This window comes from Choloepus didactylus, chromosome 5, assembly GCF_015220235.1.
Source record: "Choloepus didactylus isolate mChoDid1 chromosome 5, mChoDid1.pri, whole genome shotgun sequence".
In the NCBI taxonomy this organism is placed as follows: Eukaryota; Metazoa; Chordata; class Mammalia; order Pilosa; family Megalonychidae; genus Choloepus; species Choloepus didactylus.
Window position 1 is genome coordinate 6239164 of NC_051311.1, and position 19416 is coordinate 6258579.

A 19416-nucleotide genomic window follows, 5' to 3' on the forward strand; every position below is an offset into this window, starting at 1 on the left:
TAATTATTCTTCCTTCTTTATAGTACCCCTTTGAATAATTTTCTAACTGCTTAACTGTTAGTATGTGATCAGGAGGCAAAGCTTTGTAAAACAGAATGGTTTCGTGCTCTCACTTTAGAAAGTTGAAAAGTGGGTCAGAAAATATAGATTGGCTTTCTTGTCATTAAGAGTGATTTGTTTGCCATATTTATATTTGAATTACTAACACTTCACTTATATGTATTTTATGGCCATTCTATGTTAGATTTTCCCATTTAATTTTAAAAAGTTGAAAAATTAAAAAAAAAGCAAAGATCTGGCTTCTGTAATATGTCTAATGTCAGATATGAAGTAGGCATCCCATATTGTATTTTATCAGGAACAACACAATTTAACCCATAGACATCTGTTATGGCAGCTATTTAGACTCTACGGTTAAAAATAATTTACATACAATTTGAATTTAAGTTTTCCAAATTTGTAGCATAAGTACATGGTGCTCTGTTTTATGCTTATAGGTTGAGACCCTTTTTCCACACTATTGAGGTCTTATTTCAACACTTTTAGAGTAGAAAATACATAGTAAAGCAATTACTAAAAATGGCAGTTGTAGTTGCTTAGGAGTTTGAGTTGTTTGTTTTAGGACTGAAACCAAATAAGGAACCTTTTAGTTCTAAGGGGATTTTTTTTTCATAATGCAACAAGGAACTGAAAATAAAATTACAATTACATTTATTTGCAGTCTTAATTATTTACTTAAAGTTTCCCACTGTGTCTCTAAATGGGAACACACAACTCTAATTTTAAAGGACCGGTTCCTTTGGGGAAATGTAGAAATCATTGGAAAACTTATGCCTTAGAGTTGAGAGAAGGAATTGTGGGTATCACTGGCTTCTGAATTGCGGAAGCAAAAGACACACCTGCTCTGGGAGGTGACAGGGACCCGACTCTACACACTTATTCCTTCCTCTGCTGGTCCATTCCCCAACTCTTTGGGGGCTCCACAAAATGTCAGGACTTCATCAGAGAGCTCAGGCCAGGGAAAGATCTCAAAGATTATTTTAGAGGACCCATTCTTAATATGAGAAGCAGCTACATTTGCAGGCTCCCTTCTATTAGAGATGCCACGAGGTAGCAGCTGTGGCCATCTACCCAGTAGACACCTGGTAGAATCGTAGTTTCTGATAGAGAAACACTCAAAGTTGACACCTGTCATTGAAACATTTGGTATACAGTTTTCAAAGGCAAGCTAGAAAGCAGATAGACTAAGTACTTAATTTTGTTAAAAGAAACTGACTAAAGGGGTAAAGTTATATAAACTAGGGAAGTCTGCCCAAAATAATTTGAATCAAGACTCTCCTTTTCTTTTGGAAATGTCAACAGGTAAAATGAAGCCTAAATTAAAAAGATAAAAGGTAAAATATTTAGAAAGCACATAAAAGTGAGGAAACAGCCCGGTTAGAAGTCAATGGGAGAAAGCCACGGAGGGTTGGGCATTTGTCACATTGTTTCCTCACCGAGTCTCCAGGAGGGCGGGCTCGATAAACGCTCTCAATACAGCAAAGTAAGTTTATGAACATGGCCGTCCTGACCCTCCAGAAATCTTGAAACCAGAAATTCCGGGAATAGAAAAGCTGGGCTTAACCCTCGGCTGCAGGGTTGCGTTGACAATAACGCCCCTAGCCCAGGATGCCATGTGGCACGTGCGGGGTTTTTCGGGCCCGTCGAGGCACAGTCAGCTCCAGGCCGCCACCGCGTCGCCCGCACAAGGGGGCCCCGCGCCCGCCGCCCCCGTCCCAGTCCCCCACCCCCAGCCGCGCGCCCACTCCCGGCGCCCCCTCGCCGCCGGCCTGTCCGAGGGTGGCGCGCCCCTGCGCGCGGCCGCCGTCCCTCCCGCGCCCTGACGTCACGCCGGCGGGCCGTTGCCGCGAGATGGCGGCCGCGTTCCGGTTCCGGTCGGTTGCCCGGGAGACGAGGGTACACAGAGGCGCCTCCGTCCCCAGCCGCGTAGCCGCCGCGGTCGCCGGGTCGGCGGGCTGGACCGGCCGCGGTCGCTGCCGACCTTCTCCAGGGCGGAGCGGGCTGCCGGCGCCATGAGCCAGAGGCAGGTGCTGCAAGGTAGGGACGGGGTGCGGGGCCGGGGAGGCGGGCGCCCGGGACGAGGGGGCGGGGCGGCCGTTCCACCGCGTCTGCCCCCGCAGTGTTCGAGCAGTACCAGAAGGCGCGGACCCAGTTCGTGCAGATGGTGGCGGAGCTGGCGACCAGACCCCAAAACATGGAGACTCTGCAGAACGCGGGTGAGCCGGAGCCCCTCACCCGGCTCCCGTCCCCGCGCTCCCGGCCCCGCGTCGCCCCTTACCCGGCACTCCCAGCCCCTTGTTGCCCCCCGCCCCGCACTCCCGGCCCCTCGTGGCTCCTCACCCCGCACTCCCGGCCCCTTGTCGCCCCCTGTCTCACACCTTCACCCCCACCCCTCACCCCTCGTCGCCCCCCCGCCCCGCACTCCCGCCCCCCGCCGGCAGGGGTGTTGGGGTGGGATGCGGTGGGGTGGGCAGGACGGCGTCCCCAAGCCCCTCCGACCCACCCCGAAGGTGAGGCAGCGCGGGGTCTCTTTCGCCCCAAGCCGGCTTGCCCAAGAGATCCAAAGTTGGTTGATCGGAAGAGCCGGCTTTGAGAAACCCTGGGTCGGAACTAACGCTCACTCCGCCGGGTGTGAGATTTGTGAGATAATGGGGTCCCTTCTTCCTTTGGATGACTAAGGAGGACCCCACAGCGTCTGAACTCAGTCAGGGAGTATTTCATCACTGCTGTGTCTGGAGAAAGCTTCCCCTTGAGGATGTGATCCTTAAAACTCATTTAAATTAACACAGAATTAAGAAATAGTTGACATATTGACAGGGCAAGCACGTGTAGCGGTGCTTACTCTGTCTTTCTTTGAGGAAAATCACTACGGCATCTATGTGATAACTTCTTTTCTCAATGGTTTTTTGCTGTTTATTTGTTGTATATTTTTATTTGGGAGGGTTGTATTTAGGATGGAGGAAGTACGTTTGATAACTTATTGAAGATTTTTGTTTTGACATAATTGTAGATTTACATGAAGTTTTAAGAACCAAAACAGAGGTCCCCTGTACCCTTTTTTTAGTTTCCCCATCTTGCAAAACGAGTACCGTTTCACCACCAGGATATTGGAAAAAAACCCGTCCAGCATCCTATTCAGATTTCCCCACTTTTGTACTCTTTTGTGTATGTGTGTTTGGTTGTATACAATTTTATGCCACGTGCGTTCAATCCACAGTATCTCCGTTACCCTTTTATAAATGCCCACCTCCCTCCTGTTCCCACCCCCCAACCACAGTCTCTTCTGCATTTCTAAAATTTTGTCATTTCAAAATTGATAATCTTTTGTTCTGCATTTGTTTCATATGGGTTAGTTTTCTTTCTTCTCTGTGTTTGTGTTTCATATATACTGACCAAGTTTATTAGAGCATTATTTGAATTATTATTTGGATAGTTACTTTTAAAGATTTTTTCCTCTCTCCTACTCACTTGCCTTTGTGAATGGACACTTTCTGTTTATTGGCAAATATTTCTGGGCAACATGGATACGTTTGAACTAAAACATATTATTTTTACAAAGCTGAAGACTACAGAGGAAAATGATTGATGTTATTTAAAAATTTAATACATTGAAGTATGGGTAAAATTTAAGCTGTGGAGTGATCACCTTTTTGTATAGTAGTGCCTGGGTATTTCTTCCAATAAATGTGCAGTGTAGAATATATTATGGGATTTTGTCAGTAGGAGCTGTCAATCTGAGTGCTTGCCAGAATAGAATTTGGATATGATATTCTTAAATAGCCAGCTACTTCCTCCTGTAGTCTGGCCTATGAATGGTTGGAATACAAAAGGAACAGGACTTAATGTTTTGAAATTATCTACCATTGACTAATACCTTGAAGACATACTAAAATTTTTCTTTTCCAAATATGAGGAGCTTATTTTAATGTATTTCATGTTATCTAGATGCAATTTGAGTGTTCCTTTGGTAATTTTAGACAGATAGTGAATATTCCAATACATTTATTCTTTTAATTAAAAAATAACCTATCTTCGCTACAAAAACTTAATTCATTAGTTTAACCAACAAAATGGTTTGTTTAAAAAAATCAAATCACCGTCAATTTAAAAATCTTTTCAAATGAGCCACAATATATGTATATGTATTATATATTTTGATCAATTTTTTTTTCAGTCAAGTACCTATATTTTGGTAGCGTAAGATACCAAAACATTTTACCCCTTCCTTTGATGTACATATCTGGGAAGTGTTTTGTTTTGTTTTGTTTTGTTTCTTTTCTCACCTCTTTCCCCGCTCATAAGCTGTTTAAGTACAATATGTGTCATAGATCCAAGATAGAGTGAAAAACATTTTCCATGTAGGCATCATGATCAAACCAACAGTTCACTTATTAAAATTTTTAAAATTCATTCTATCTGAAAGGAACATTAACGGTGAAAATACTCAGTGGAATTTCATTTCCTTTTAAAACTCTCTGATCCATTTCATTGCATTTTTGATGTGAACAGAGAGTTTGCCTTATTAGGTGTGTCTAAAGTACTTGCCAAAGCAAGTGGGCTGTGCCTGGAGAGCTCTTCCTGGAGAATCTGGATCAGCAAGAGCCCATTGATTCCTCATTGAGAGTGTTACCAGAGGGAGCTCTGTGCAATGGGACTGTAACCTGGAGGCTTATTTTTCCATTAAGAGGAGGCTTTATTCCTCCTAAATCAAAAGAACATACATAAAAATATGAAAAAGTTTATTGTCTGTTATAAAGATCTCTTTTTGTAATCTCAAACCTGTTATGTTTGAACCCTTACCTCATGCAGGTATCTAAAAATAAATTTTGCTGTGTCCCCTCTTTGAATAATCAGTAACACATGCCTGTAATGGTGGAGATAATCCATTGTTACTTGCAGCAGTTGTAGAATTTCAACACCTGGAGGTGTTTTGTGGCGTAACTGGGATACCAGGCCCTATGTCTGTTCTGGGGACTTCTAAAATAAGCTAACAAAACCTCTGAGGAAAGGATCCTTGAAGCTGCCTAGCCACATAAAGTAAACTTCTCCCAAGTCAGCTGTTTTATAAGAAAAGTGGGGATAAAGTTTAAAATAATAGTCTGTAATGCTTTATATATAATCTGTGGTGAAACATGGCAAATCAGTAGCTACGCACATTTTCAGAAGAGTAGGAATAGAGAAATTTGCATAACTCTTCTGATACTAACTTGCAGTTTGATATATAATGGCAATATAATGGTTCAGGATTCAAGAAAATAAGTAACATATTTTGTTGACATAAAATGATTTTAAGTTACCTGTGTAGAGAGCAGGGTGAAAATCCTTAGATTATCTAGCACGGCAATAAGCTCTGAGAAGGAAAAGCCCCTAGGAAGCATTTGTAATGTATTTAAAACATATTCTGGCATGTACCACGATTCTCTTACATAAACTGCTCTTCCAAAGGGTATTGAAACTGAAAAGAAAATTACTAGGGCAATTTCCAAAAACTTGGCATATCATACTCTTTAAATTTGATGTATTTTGTCAATGTAAAAGGAGTTGGAGTTGTGAATATAAAGATGAAAAATTAACTCAAGCATTGACTTTTTCCTTTGGTTTAGGTAGGAATAGAGAGGTTCGTTATGTATGTTTCAGTGGAACTCTAAAGTTCTGAACTTGTATGCACCTAAAATTATGTCCTAAAAACAAAAGATTATTCAGAATTTTATTCTGAGCTCCAAACCATTGTTCCCACCTGGACGGTTATCTGTTCTGTTATTATTGTTGTGTATAATTTTCTATTTCTGTACCAACACATAACAGTATATACAACAATAATAACAGAACAGATAACTGCCCAGGTGGGAACAAAGGGTCTCACTCCCTACTTAGGGAAAACTGGGCAATTTTTAAAGAACCCAGGTGTAGGTGAACCCATGCGAGAGCGGGGCTTAGAAAAGGCACATTTTGTGGGTTACACTTTAGAGTTACAGACGTGATGTTTCTGAAGAGCTGTTTTGTTTGTGTATTTCCTACTGCCGCCTTACACCCAGTGCTGTCTCAGGGCCTTTTCCTCTGTGTCCCCTCCTGCTGCAGGTGACTGCCCTCTCAGCCGCCGTTCTCCGCTGGGGCTTTCCTTCCCCTGGCCTGTCCCTGTCTCAGCACTTACCTCCATCCTGAGTGATTTTCCTTTCTATTCCCCCCACCCCAAACTGTAAATTGCATTCCTAGTGTGATGCTTAGCATATTATACATGTTCGAATGCTTAAATTGCGTGAAGGAAGGAGTAAATATTTTTATAAGTGTTTTCACAGCTCTTAAAAAATGTGATTCTTGTAGCAGCTCGGAGGTGGAGGAGGTAATGGCCCTCACCACACAGTGAGCTGGGGCCAGCCTGGGACTAGAACCCACATTTCGTAATTTCTGTCTGGTCCTGTGCTCTTTCTCCTCTACCTTGTAGGCAATAGTCAACCATTTCTAGATAGTTCTAGGAGTGCTAATGAACCGCGCCAATTGCCAAAGCAAGCCCACTGGTGAGGCGTTTGAGCACCAGTGTCATCCTATTGCTGTGGAACCCAGTGGCTTTTTGAGGTCTCCTCTAGGACTATGGAGGGGAATTGAGTGGAGGCCGGGTGCGGGGGCTGGCTTTAGCTGACAAATACCTGGCCATTTGAGGGTGTGCCAGAATTTGTTTGGCTTGAGCTGGCCTCAGAACTCCAGAGGACCCATAGGCTTTCTCTGGCTCCTCAGAAGTGTCTTCTCAAGCCAGGAGTTCTTTGATAGCACCCAGGGCCTGCAGTGCACTGGAAATTCAGCACTGATTGTGCTTTGGGGCCTTGCTGGCTGGACACTGCCTGGGATGGAGACAGCCGGCTGCCCCTGGGCAGGGAGACCTGAGTGTGCCCAACACGCTTCCCTTGATTATTATTCAGTCCTGCCTCACACGAAACACTTTTCTCCCATGCTTGGTGGGAGCAGAACTTTGGGATTCCAGTAGAGCACACGCACTGGCCCTAGCAGACATCCAAGGCTACGTCTTGGGAAGACTTTGGTCAGAGTCAGGTGTGGTGGGGAGGTGTGGACGGGGTGGCAGTCAGGCCTAATCAGGAAGGCCCTTGTATGAGGTTTGACTCGATCCTGAAAGAGACAGGAAGCCTGAGGGGTTTATATGAGAGGGGCGCTGGAATCCACTTTGTGTATTTTCAGTAGGTTGGAGGGGGTTAAATGGGATCAGGAAGGCCGGTGTCCATTTCTGCTCTAGCAGTCGTGCCAGATGAGATGTTTAAGAGGCAAAGTCTACGGGACTTAGGTGCTAGGGAAAAACTCCATCCCTTTCCATGGAGGACCAGCCTGTGTGCGGGCCTGGTTTGGAATGCAAACTGAAGCATGTCATCTTTAGGAGTCATGCCACTCCACCGCACACGTTAGGTATTGCACCGAGATGCCACGCGCTGTTCCAGGGCCCCTGCCCACCTATTAGCCACCGCCGTCTCCTCGCGAGATTGAACGGCGTGAGAATGGAGAGCAGAAAAGTTACCCAAGTTCAACTTATGTTAGACTCTGGACGAAATGATCGGGACTTACATGTTCAGAATCACATGAGGAAGTAGAAGATGGACCTTGACATACGTGGTTTTCAAGTGAGCATAGAATTCGAATTCCATATATCCAAACCTTTCTTTGCAGCTAAGTCATCTCTCCTGAGCTCCAGCCCTCAATATCTAGCTTTCCCAGATGCTCCCCGACCTTGATACCATCCAAGAGTGAACTTACCATCGCTCTCTTCTTTCTGCACCCTGTCCCTATCAACAAATGGCACTGCTGTGGCCAGGCCACCAGAACCAGGGGGTTAGCACGGCCTCACTCCCTGCTTTTTTGAGACTCTTTCTGACCTTTTAGTAAATAAATATAAGAATCTTTGTGTGTTATAAGTGATATCTAAAAATTGTAATAGACTTTATAATTATGGTGAAAAAATATTTCACAGGAAACCATAAATAGATATGTGATACTTATATTTTTTATTTCTTAATTAAATGAAGGAATTGTGGCCAGAGGTGTATAATGGAAGTTGGAAGAAATCAAATCAAAGGTGGAAAATTTTATTATTAAAAAAAAGCAAGGGAGGAACACTTAAATATTCCAACCCCCCCCCAAAAAAAAAGACCAGTGAAGGAAAATCAGTGTTTTGTAATGTTCTCTAATAAAAATATAGTCATGTAAATATAATGATTTAGTATAGAAATAAAATTTTTAAAATTGCTTACAGGGAGTTGATAAGTGAGAGTTACAGTGTGATTGGAGGATAGGTGATGCTTCGAGCAGTAAAACAAAGTGGATGGTAGTCTCTGGATCCAAGACCACCAGAGTTGAAATAAATGCTAGCTGTATATTCAGAACTGGGCATGCCATTTGAGGAATAGGAGAGAGGCGTAAAACACAAGGTCAGCTCTAGAGATGTTTTTGTTATTTTACTGAGGAGAGAAGACATTATTTTGGAAAATCATATAGCATGCCCTGACGAGGATGGCAGCTGTGCTTTGCACAGCTTCAGGTCTCTGCAGTGGCATCATCTGGATTTTTGCAGTGCAAAGCCTACCCAGCCGTACACGGTAGCCCTGGGAATTATTCAAAGTCTTCGTTTTCATTTATTCACTTCGCTAAGAGTGCTTGGGGTATGTAATAAAGCCCACCAATGACTTCTTATTCTACTTCGAAGAAAAACAAAATTCTTAACTTGGGCCTCCAGCCAATCTTCAGTTTACCTTTACCCTCCTCTTCTCCCGTGTCATGCCTAAGGCCAGTAGGGGTTTATCTCAGCTTCTTCGGCAGGGTGCCCTGCAATAGCAGAAACCTGGAGGATCGCTGGTTCCTCCCTGCTCCTCCCAGTGGTCAGCTTGCTTCCGGGTGTCTCCCCGGTCCTGGCTGTTCTGCAGTCTTTCTATCTGCCCTCGGTTCCCTCGGGGGCTCCTGAGTGGTCTTCCTGTCTCCCACCCTGTCCCTCCAGCCTTTCTCTGTAGAGTCAGTGGTCTGGCCCTTCCTTTCACGGAGCTTCTCACTGGTGTCGGTGTCCAACCCAGTCCAGAGGCTTAAAGCCGTTGATTGGCCCCTGAGGACTTTGCCTCCTTTATCTCTTGGCCTTCTTTCCCCACCCTTCTGTCTCCCCTCTTGGGCTCATCACCCTGCATTCTGCTGGTCAGCGTGTGACGCTCTCAGCTTCATCTGTGCCATCCTTGCGATGGGCGTCCTCTCCAGCCCTTTGCCCCTCTACCTCCTCCATCTGCAGCTGTCCCTCTGGATGGCCCATCCCAGGTGCCCCTCGCTGAGTCCCTCGGGCCCGCAGGGACGCCCTGTCACATGTTGGCAAGGGGCGCGCGTGGTCCTTGAGGACAATGCAAGGACAACTGTGTTTTCAGCACCTGATATTCCTAATAGGTATTTCTTGAATTAATGGTGAATGAATGACTCATTTCATAGTAATCCTAAAATGTATGTTAGAAGTCACTTCATTTTAAAATCTGAAAAAACAAGGATGGTAAGAGGTAACCAGGGCAACCAGAAATCTTGGCTATGACTCAAATGGATTCAGAGTCCCAGTGTGCAGATACTAGTTTTTAAAGGAACATAGTTGAGATGTTAAATCTCTCTCTATAGCACAGCAGGTAGAGTTAATACATGCATAAATTGTATATCTGTAATATGAGAAGGAAGATTATTTTTTGTTATTGGAAACATTTCACATTTCTTCTCTGATGATTTATATATGCTCTTGGCATGCAAAATCAAAGTAATTTGGCCTCCATTGTATTGTAAGGAATTAGAGGAAAGAGTGGTAATTATTTTGAGGCCGTTGTGTAATCTGCTCCACTAGATGGTCAATTCCTCGAGAGCAGGAGCTGCCTGACTCCATGTCCTTCTTCCCGTTTGCTTGTCTCTTGATAAACCCTGATCTGTATTTTGAATGAGTGATGGGGCTGAATCAGTGCGGTCATTTCTTTGCAAAGCTGAGTTGCAGTGCAGGTGTTGGAAGCAGTGATCCAGCGTGGCATGGAGACAAGAAAAACTTAAAACGAACTCCAGACCATAAGCTGGGGGGCAGGGTGATTGTAAGGATTCATCCCAAAGTTAAATTTCAGAAATATTTTCACACCTGTTGCCAGTTTTTATAGAGTAGACAGTTAATTGCTTTATGGACATTAGTGTACAATATATGCATTAGTGTTTTAAATAATGGATATAGTATTAGATAGTACATGTGGGGTCCTTCATTGGAGACCCCAGTGAGTCCATTAGCTCCTCCCTAGGGGTCTTGTTTATCAGAATTTGTAGCAACTATTCAGATTGCTGTAATTTATAGACTCTAAATTTATGGACTTAAACTTTCATGCATTCACTCGTCTGGATTCCTAATGGACAGGCAGGTAAGGCAAAATTTCTTATGTGTTACCTGTGCTTCTCTTCCTTTCATTTTCCTCCTTTTTTTTTTTTTTTTTTTGCCTTTCCTTTTGCATCTTTATCTGTACTTTTAGGACAAGCCTGTACATAGAATAGCAGTCTCCATGAGTAATCTGTGTAAATACCCCTTTCCCCTTTAGAGCAAGGGAAGTGCCAGGGACTGATGATCAAGAAGTGCCAAGTGGTAATGTAAGGACAAAATTCGGACAGTGGTTGTGAGAATTAATTTTGTTCGCCAATAAAAAATGACCTTATTCAAACAGAGGTGTTTTAAATTGAGACTTTAGTTTTTACTCTTGGAGGTTTAGAGATCTTTTAATTTTTCGTCTTCTCATCATGCTACTGTCGGAACTAATGAGTATAGGGAAGGTACGATAGAGCAGGACGTCCGCACAGAAGCCCAACTTTGGTTAACTGGATTCAGGAGAAGGCCGCGAGGGCTCGTGATTCATTCCACCCACCTGCTACTTCACGGGCCAGATGCAGTGGAGGAATGGAGGAGAAAATACACAGAGCAGACATTCCTTTGAGTATACAGACAAGTGAAATAAATACCTTTTGAAGGGTGGGGTTTTAAAGTATTTTACTGCTAAAATTGCTAACTGAAATTTTCCAAAATTGGAAGATTTGTGGTAGATTAGCTAAATAATGCAACTAATAATAAACACTTACAATTAAGGTAAATATTATAGACGCAGATAAATTAATTTGTTCTTCAAATTCCTAATATAAAAGTTCAAAGTTCTTGAGAGTTAATTCAAAATATCTAGGTTGAATAGCACAGTGGGATTGATTTCCCAATTATATTTCAAAAGCCAATAAGCTACTGTTGTCCTATAAATTTATCAAGTGAGAAAAAAAGGAAATGCCTAAATCATCAGGGAAAATAACTTACACGAAACATAATTGTGATTCTTTTTAGACTATTCTAAACATACTTCATTCATAGTTTTTGGCTTCATTAATGCATTTAGTATGAAACTTAAAATATATCTTCACAAATTTAGCTTTTCCTTTTTAAAGTAATGACTTATTTTATTAAAAATGGTATGTATTCATTATCCATAAATCAGATAATAAACTACAATGAAGAGATCAGCAAATTGCTTTCAATCCAACTTTCCAGAAAGAGCTCCTCTAACGTTTGGCAGCTGTCATTTTCATACCTTATTCTGTGGATTAAACTTCTTGGAGATACTTCAGAAATCATCCCTCTAAAAAATCATGGACGGTGACGTTCCGGCACTCCTGACCCCTGGCTCGCCCAGGCGTGGCGCCAAGGGACAGCCCCAGGGGGCTTCGTACGTGCACCCCAGCCTGACACCAGGCACCCCCCCAGGGCGTCGCCGGGCCGCGGGGCCGGGGGGAGTCGCCAGGGCGGGGCGGCCGCGCCGGTGACCTCTGTGCTCCTGGCCCGCGTCCTGTGGCGGTGCTTGTTATTTGAGCTCATTTTGCTCTCATCCTTAATGTTATTATAAAAGTTTTCGTTTTATCCTATTTTAAACGTTTCTGTATATGTCATTATGCAAGAATATTGGCAATATTTGTTTTTCTGCATCTCTGGGGTTTGTTTTTAAAGAAAAGGTGAAATAGCATCAAGTTGAACAGCCTGGTGTAAAGTGTAGAAAGTCAAGAGGTACTTGGTGCAGTCTGAATTCTGTCATTTCCTTTCTCGTAACCTTAGGCTAAGACACTGTCCTTTCAGCAGAAAAAGCAGACAGTTATCTTGCCGATTTTATAAGAAGGCAAAGCACAGACAAATAGTTGGATTATCTGATGAAATAACCACAATGCAGTAATTATTTCTCTCCCTGTTCCCACCTCCTCAGGGTTTCAATACATACTATTTATTTAACAGTTATCAGTAAAGAATATCTGAATTTGTAACCTGGCTTCACCGTTTCCTCGTGTGACCTTTTACTCAGCCTTCCTCAGCCTTAATTCCCTCATCTGTTGAGTGGAGATAACAATAGGGCCTTCTGCGTAGGCTTGTCATGAGGGTTAAATGAATTAATATGGCAAAAAAAAAAGTCCTTAGAATAATGCTTGGCATATATAAGGGCTTGATAAATATAAGCTGCTTTTTTTATCATGGTGGTGATGATGATGAATCTTCTATAGATTCAGTCCTGGGCGAATATCGTGAGAGCTAGTGATAAGATATGAGCCCTTCTCTCAGGGAATTTGTTTATTTGGAGATAATGTCAGCAGTCTACATTTGCAGCCCATCATGAATGTGAAGCCATAGTCCAGTGCCCACCCAGGCCCTCCATCCCTGCTCTGAGATAGACCCTCCCAAGGTGTCTGTGAAACTCTCAGTGCACTGGAATCAGAGAAGAGCCTGGGAAGACGGCACTGAGGCACAGGGACCAAACTGAGCCTTGAAAAACTGGATTTTTGAGTGCTAGCCACATGCTAAGCGGCATACCTTCCTCGGCATTGCTCCTGACTACCCTGTCTGGGTAGCTGGTGGCGCTGGATCGGGGACATCACCTGTCTCGCCCTCAGCCTTGTCCCCCCCACGCTGTGCTGCTGCTTTGACTCTCTGTCTTGGCTGCATAGACGATTCCCAGTATCCCTTTAGTTTTCAGCTGAAGATTTTCTATGTATTTGTTTTTACTGGTTTCTTCCACTTAATTTTCTTGTTTGCTTGTCCCCTGAATGGCATGTTTGCTTTTTAACTTTAATTTCGCTGCTCTCTGCTCACTCTGACTCGCACTCAGGTGTGATGTCCCTGCTGCGGCCCCTTCTTCTGGACGTGGTCCCGACGATTCAGCAGACGGCGGCCCTGGCCCTGGGCAGGCTGGCCAACTACAACGATGACCTGGCCGAGGCGGTCGTGAAAGGCGACATCCTCCCACAGCTTGTCTATTCACTGGCCGAGCAGAACGTAAGGATCTCGAGAAACCTGCATGTTTCTAGTTTGTGTTAGACTTTTTAAAAAATTAAAACAAAATCAATAGTTGGGTACAGTTGCAAGCTTGCAGGTCAGATCTATTAGATGTTAACACAGCCTTCACTTTTTGGAACCATGCATCATCATCTCTGGGAGTTGATACACAGCTTTCCTCCATTGCCGTTAAAATAAGGAGAAAAGTTATATTTTTGTAGGGAGTTACCAGTAACTCAGAATTTCTGTGTTTCAGAGTTTTAAACAAAGTGATGGGATCAGACCTAGGGGGAGGAGTGTGGAGCCCTGGGTCAATAAAAAGTTGCTTTTAGCAATCCTTGTATGCAGGGGACTGAATGGGGACAGCAGGAGACAGCTCTGAAGGAACGGGCAGAGAAGCAACCGCAAGGAAGGGAGATGTGTCATGAAAGGTGTGATAAAGCATTTTTTTTTTAACCATATGTACATGTATGGGAGCCCAATTTAGGATCATCTGACAGTGTCCCAATTATTTCTTTCCAATGTAGCGCCACTCTGTATTTCTGTACAGCCATCATTTTCTTTCCACAGTAGTCGAAGACCTCCTAAAGGGAGGGTCTCGGGATAGTCACTCCATTCCGTTAGTTTATTATAACCTAGGGATATATTTTTATTGATGTATCTCTAAGATTAAATTCCCATTTGTATAACAAAAAAGACAAAAATTCCAATTAAAAAATGGGCAAAGGACTTGAGTAGATATTTCTCCAAGGAAGATAGACAAATGTCCATCAAGCACATGAAAAGATGCTCAATGTCATTAGTTATTAGGGAAATGCAAATCAAAGCCACAGTGAGATACCACTTCACACCCAGTAGGATGACCAGGATCAAAAAGAGGAAAATAACAGGCGTCAGCAAGGATATAGAGAAACTGGGACCCTGATATATTGCTGGCGAAAATGAAAAATGGAGCAGCCATTGTGGAAAACAGTTTGGTAGTTCCTTAAAAAATTAAGTATAGAATTGCCATATAACCCAGAAATTCCTCTTCTGGATAGATACCCAAAAACTGAAAGCAGGGACTCAAACAGATACTTGTACACCAGTATTCATAGCAGCATTATTCACGATAGCCCTAAAGTGGAAACAGCCCAAATGTCCATCAGCAGGTGATTGGATATACTGTGATCTTTCCACACCGTGGAATATTACTTGGCTGTAAAAAGGAATGAAGTACCGATACATGCTACGACATGTACAACCTTGAAAATATTGTGCGGAGAGAGAAGCCAGACCCAGAAGCCCAACTAGGGTATGATTCCATTTACATGCAGCCTACCAAGCAGGTAAGTCCATGGAGGCAGGAAGCAGATTAGTGGTTGCCATGGCCCGGGTTGGAGGGTAGAGTGGGGAGTGCACCTAATGGTGCAGAGTTTCCTTTTGGCACGATAAAGATGTTCTGGAACTTGACAGTGGTGATGAATACACAACCTTGTGAATATACTAAATGCCACTGAATTGGCGACTTTAAAATGGTAAAGTGGGATATGTTAGGCTATGTGTATTTTACCACACACACAAAAATTACTGTCTATGTAGAAATTTGCCTTATTTTTATTGTTTGGAGAGTCATTTATCAACGACTGTTTCAGCTCTACAGGGAGTTACCGAAGTTTGATTTTTCTTACACGTTTTCCTGCTATCATCAAGTTAGAATTTCTTCCTCTTGGACTCTCAGGCTCTTCCTTTGAGGGCAGAGTCTGTATTATCCCCACATAGAAGATTTCTGGTAGAAGTTTTCTCAGTGAATAAATATATCCGTTAGTTGAAAACAGCCAAAAAGTATTAGGGGAGAAAAGTGAGGAGGAAGTGAGTACATGAAGTTATCTGCAAGCTTCTGCTCCTTTCACCTCCCAGTTTTTTTTTTTGTTTTTTTTTTTTAAATTAAAACATGAATTCTTTTTTATTTGTTTATTTAGCAGCTGCACATAGCAGGGCCAGCTGGCAACAGATAAAAAAACCAAGTTAGGTATCTAGGTACCTGGTGTACTAATTGTACAATCAAAGCCATAACTGGCCACAATATAAACTTCTTTCCCCATCTTTCTCCAAGCTTTGGGCCAGAAGCACTATTTCATACATTTCACTGTCTGCTGCGGAAGGGAGAGTGAGAGGAGGTCTGTGGGCTAAGTCTTGTGTGATACAGGGTCCCTGTGGTGGATCCCCATCACAGATACACGTACACCCTTCAATGGACCACATTTTCCAGCAGACCTGTTGGATCCTCCTGATATCTGGTTTCAAGATGAGATTTTCAAATGGTGGGACTGGAAGGGTAGGCTTCCCTGAAGGCCATAGATACATGGATGTCCCTGGTTGCAGTCCAGCCTCACCTGGGTGTGTAGTTCTGGCATCTCGGGGCTGAGACCACATAGGGCTGAGGAATCAGCACATGAAAACAGTGCCCAGTCTAACCACTTTTTTTTTTTTTCTTTTTTTTTAATCTTCATTTTATTGAGATATATTCACATACCACGCAGTCATACAAAACAAATCGTAGTTTCGATTGTTTACACTACCATTACATAGTGGTACATTCATCAGCCAAATCAATCCCTGACACCTTCATTAGCACACACACAAAAATAACAAGAATAATAATTAGAGTGAAAAAGAGCAATTGAAGTAAAAAAGAACACTGGGTACCTTTGTCTGTTTGTTTCCTTCCCCTATTTTTCTACTCATCCATCCATAAACTAGACAAAGTGGAGTGTGGTCCTTATGGCTTTCCCAATCCCATTGTCACCCCTCATAAGCTACATTTTTATACAACTGTCTTCGAGATTCATGGGTTCTGGGTTGTAGTTTGCTAGTTTCAGGTATCCACCACCAGCTACCCCAATTCTTTAGAACCTAAAAAGGGTTGTCTAAAGTGTGCATAAGAGTGCCCACCAGAGTGACCTCTCGGCTCCTTTTGGAATCTCTCTGCCACTGAAGCTTATTTCATTTCCTTTCACATCCCCCTTTTGGTCAAGAAGATGTTCTCCGTCCCACGATGCCGGGTCTACATTCCTCCCCGGGAGTCATATTCCACGTTGCCAGGGAGATTCAGTCCCCTGGGTGTCTGATCCCACGTAGGGGGGAGGGCAGTGATTTCACCTTTCAAGTTGGCTTAGTTAGAGAGAGAGGGCCACATCTGAGCAACAAAGAGGCATTCGGGAGGAGGCTCTTAGGCACAACCATAGGGAGGCCTAGCCTCTCCTTTGCAGCAACCGTCTTCCCAAGGGTAAAACCTGTGGTAGAGGGCTCAACCCATCAAACCACCAGTCCCCTATGTCTGTGGTCATGTTAGCAACCATGGAGGTGGGGTAGTCGAATACCCCTGCATTCTCCACAGGCTCCTCAAGGGGGCACTACATCTTTTTTTTTTTTTCCTTGTTTTTCTTTTTTTCTTTTTTTTTTTAACTTTCCCTTCTTTTTTAAATCAACTGTATGAAAAAAAAGTTAAAAAGAAAACAAACATACAATAAAAGAACATTTCAAAGAGACCATAACAAGGGAGTAAGAAAAAGACAACTAACCTAAGATAACTGCTTAACTTCCAACCTGTTCCTACTTTACCCCAAGAAAGTTACCTAATATAGCAACATTTCTGTGAACTTGCTCCTACTATATCCATCAGAAATTAACAGACCATAGTCATTCCTGGGCATCCCCAGAACGTTAAATAGCTTATCTGTTCTTCTTGGATTATTGTTCCCCCTTCCTTAATTGCTCTCTATTGCTAGTTCCCCTACATTCTACATTATAAACCATTTGTTTTACATTTTTCAAAGTTCACATTAGTGGTAGCATATAATATTTCTCTTTTTGTGCCTGGCTTATTTCGCTCAGCATTATGTCTTCAAGGTTCATCCATGTTGTCATTTGTTTCACGAGATCGTTCCTTCTTACTGCCGCGTAGTATTCCATCGTGTGTATATATACCACATTTTATTTATCCACTCATCTGTTGAAGGACATTTGGGTTGTTTCCATCTCTTGGCAATTGTGAATAATGCTGCTATGAACATTGGCGTGCAGATATCTGTTCATGTCACTGCTTTCCGACCTTCCGGGTATATACCGAGAAGTGCAATCGCTGGATCGAATGGTAACTCTATATCTAGTTTTCTAAGGAACTGCCAGACTGACTTCCAGAGTGGCTGAACCATTATACAGTCCCACCAACAATGAATAAGAGTTCCAATTTCTCCACATCCCCTCCAGCATTTGTAGTTTCCTGTTTGTTTAATGGCAGCCATTCTAACCGGTGTTAGATGGTATCTCATTGTGGTCTTAATTTGCATCTCTCTAATAGCTAGGGAAGCTGAACATTTTTTCATGTGTTTCTTGGCCATTTGTATTTCCTCTTCAGAGAACTGTCTTTTCATATCTTTTGCCCATTTTATAATTGGGCCGACTGTACTATTGTCATTGAGTTGTAGGATTTCTTTATATATGCAAGATATCAGTCTTTTGTCAGATACATGGTTTCCAAAAATTTTTTCCCATTGAGTTGGCTGCCTCTTTACCTTTTTGAGAAATTCCTTTGAGGTGCAGAAACTTCTAAGCTTGAGGAGTTCCCATTTATCTATTTTTTCTTTTGTTGCTTGTGCTTTGGGTGTAAAGTCTAGGAAGTGGCCGCCTAATACAAGGTCTTGAAGATGTTTTCCTACATTATCTTCTAGGAGTTTTATGGTACTTTCTTTTATATTGAGATCTTTGGTCCATTTTGAGTTAATTTTTGTGTAGGGGGTGAGGTAGGGGTCCTCTTTCATTCTTTTGGATATGGATATCCAACTCTCCCAGTCCCATTTGTTGAAAAGACCATTATGACTCAGTTCAGTGACTTTGGGGGCCTTATCAAAGATCAGTCGGCCATAGATCTGAGGGTCTATCTCTGAATTCTCAATTCGATTCCATTGATCTGTATGTCTATCTTTGTGCCAGTACCATGCTGTTTTGGCGACTGTGGCTTTATAATAAGCTTCAAAGTCAGGGAGTGTAAGTCCTCCCACTTCGTTTTCCTTTTTTAGAGTGTCTTTAGCAATTCGAGGCATCTTCCCTTTCCAAATAAATTTGATAACTAGCTTTTCCAAGTCTGCAAAGTAGGTTGTTGGAATTTAGATTGGGATTGCATTGAATCTGTAGATGAGTTTGGGTAGAATTGACATCTTAATGACATTTAGTCTTCCTATCCATGAACATGGAATATTTTTCCATCTTTTAAGGTCCCCTTCTATTTCTTTTAGTAGAGTTATGTAGTTTTCTTTGTGTAGGTCTTTTACATCTTTGGTTAAGTTGATTCCTAGGTACTTGATTTTTTTAGTTGCTATTGAAAATGGTATCTTTTTCTTGAGTGTCTCTTCAGTTTGTTCATTTCTAGCATATAGAAACATTACTGACTTATGTGCATTAACCTTGTATCCCGCTACTTTGCTAAATTTGTTTATTAGCTCTAGTAGCTGTATCGTTGATTTCTCAGGGTTTTCTAGATATAAGATCATATCATCTGCAAACAATGACAGTTTTACTTCTTCTTTTCCAATTTGGATGCCTTTTATTTCTTTGTCTTGCCGGATTGCCCTGGCTAGCACTTCCAGCACAATGTTGAATAACAGTGGTGACAGCGGGCATCCTTGTCTTGTTCCTGATCTTAGAGGGAAGGCTTTCAGTCTCTCACCATTGAGTACTATGCTGGCTGTGGGTTTTTCATATATGCTCTTTATCATGTTGAGGAAGTTTCCTTCAATTCCTACCTTTTGAAGTGTTTTTATCAAAAAGGGATGTTGGATTTTGTCAAATGCTTTTTCAGCATCTATTGAGATGATCAATTGATTTTTCCCTTTTGACTTGTTAATGTGTTGTAATACATTGATTGATTTTCTTATGTTGAACCATTCTTGCATGCCTGGAATGAACCCCACTTGGTCATGGTGTATGATTTTTTTAATGTGTCTTTGGATTTGATTTGCAAGTATTTTGTTGAGGATTTTTGCATCTAT

At 42.4% G+C, this 19416-nt stretch overlaps 1 protein-coding gene across 1 annotated transcript in view; it reads left to right on the forward strand.

The window, feature by feature from the left end:
• The first annotated feature begins 1950 nt into the window (after window positions 1-1950).
• The window catches only part of SPAG6 (sperm associated antigen 6), a 78584-nt gene continuing 61118 nt past the window's right edge, over window positions 1951-19416 (forward strand). The window contains exons 1-3 of the mRNA XM_037837835.1: window positions 1951-2097; window positions 2181-2276; window positions 13221-13387. Of these exons, the coding sequence (XP_037693763.1) occupies window positions 2073-2097; window positions 2181-2276; window positions 13221-13387 (288 nt within the window). The 5' untranslated portion in view covers window positions 1951-2072. The remainder of the gene's footprint in view (window positions 2098-2180; window positions 2277-13220; window positions 13388-19416) is intronic.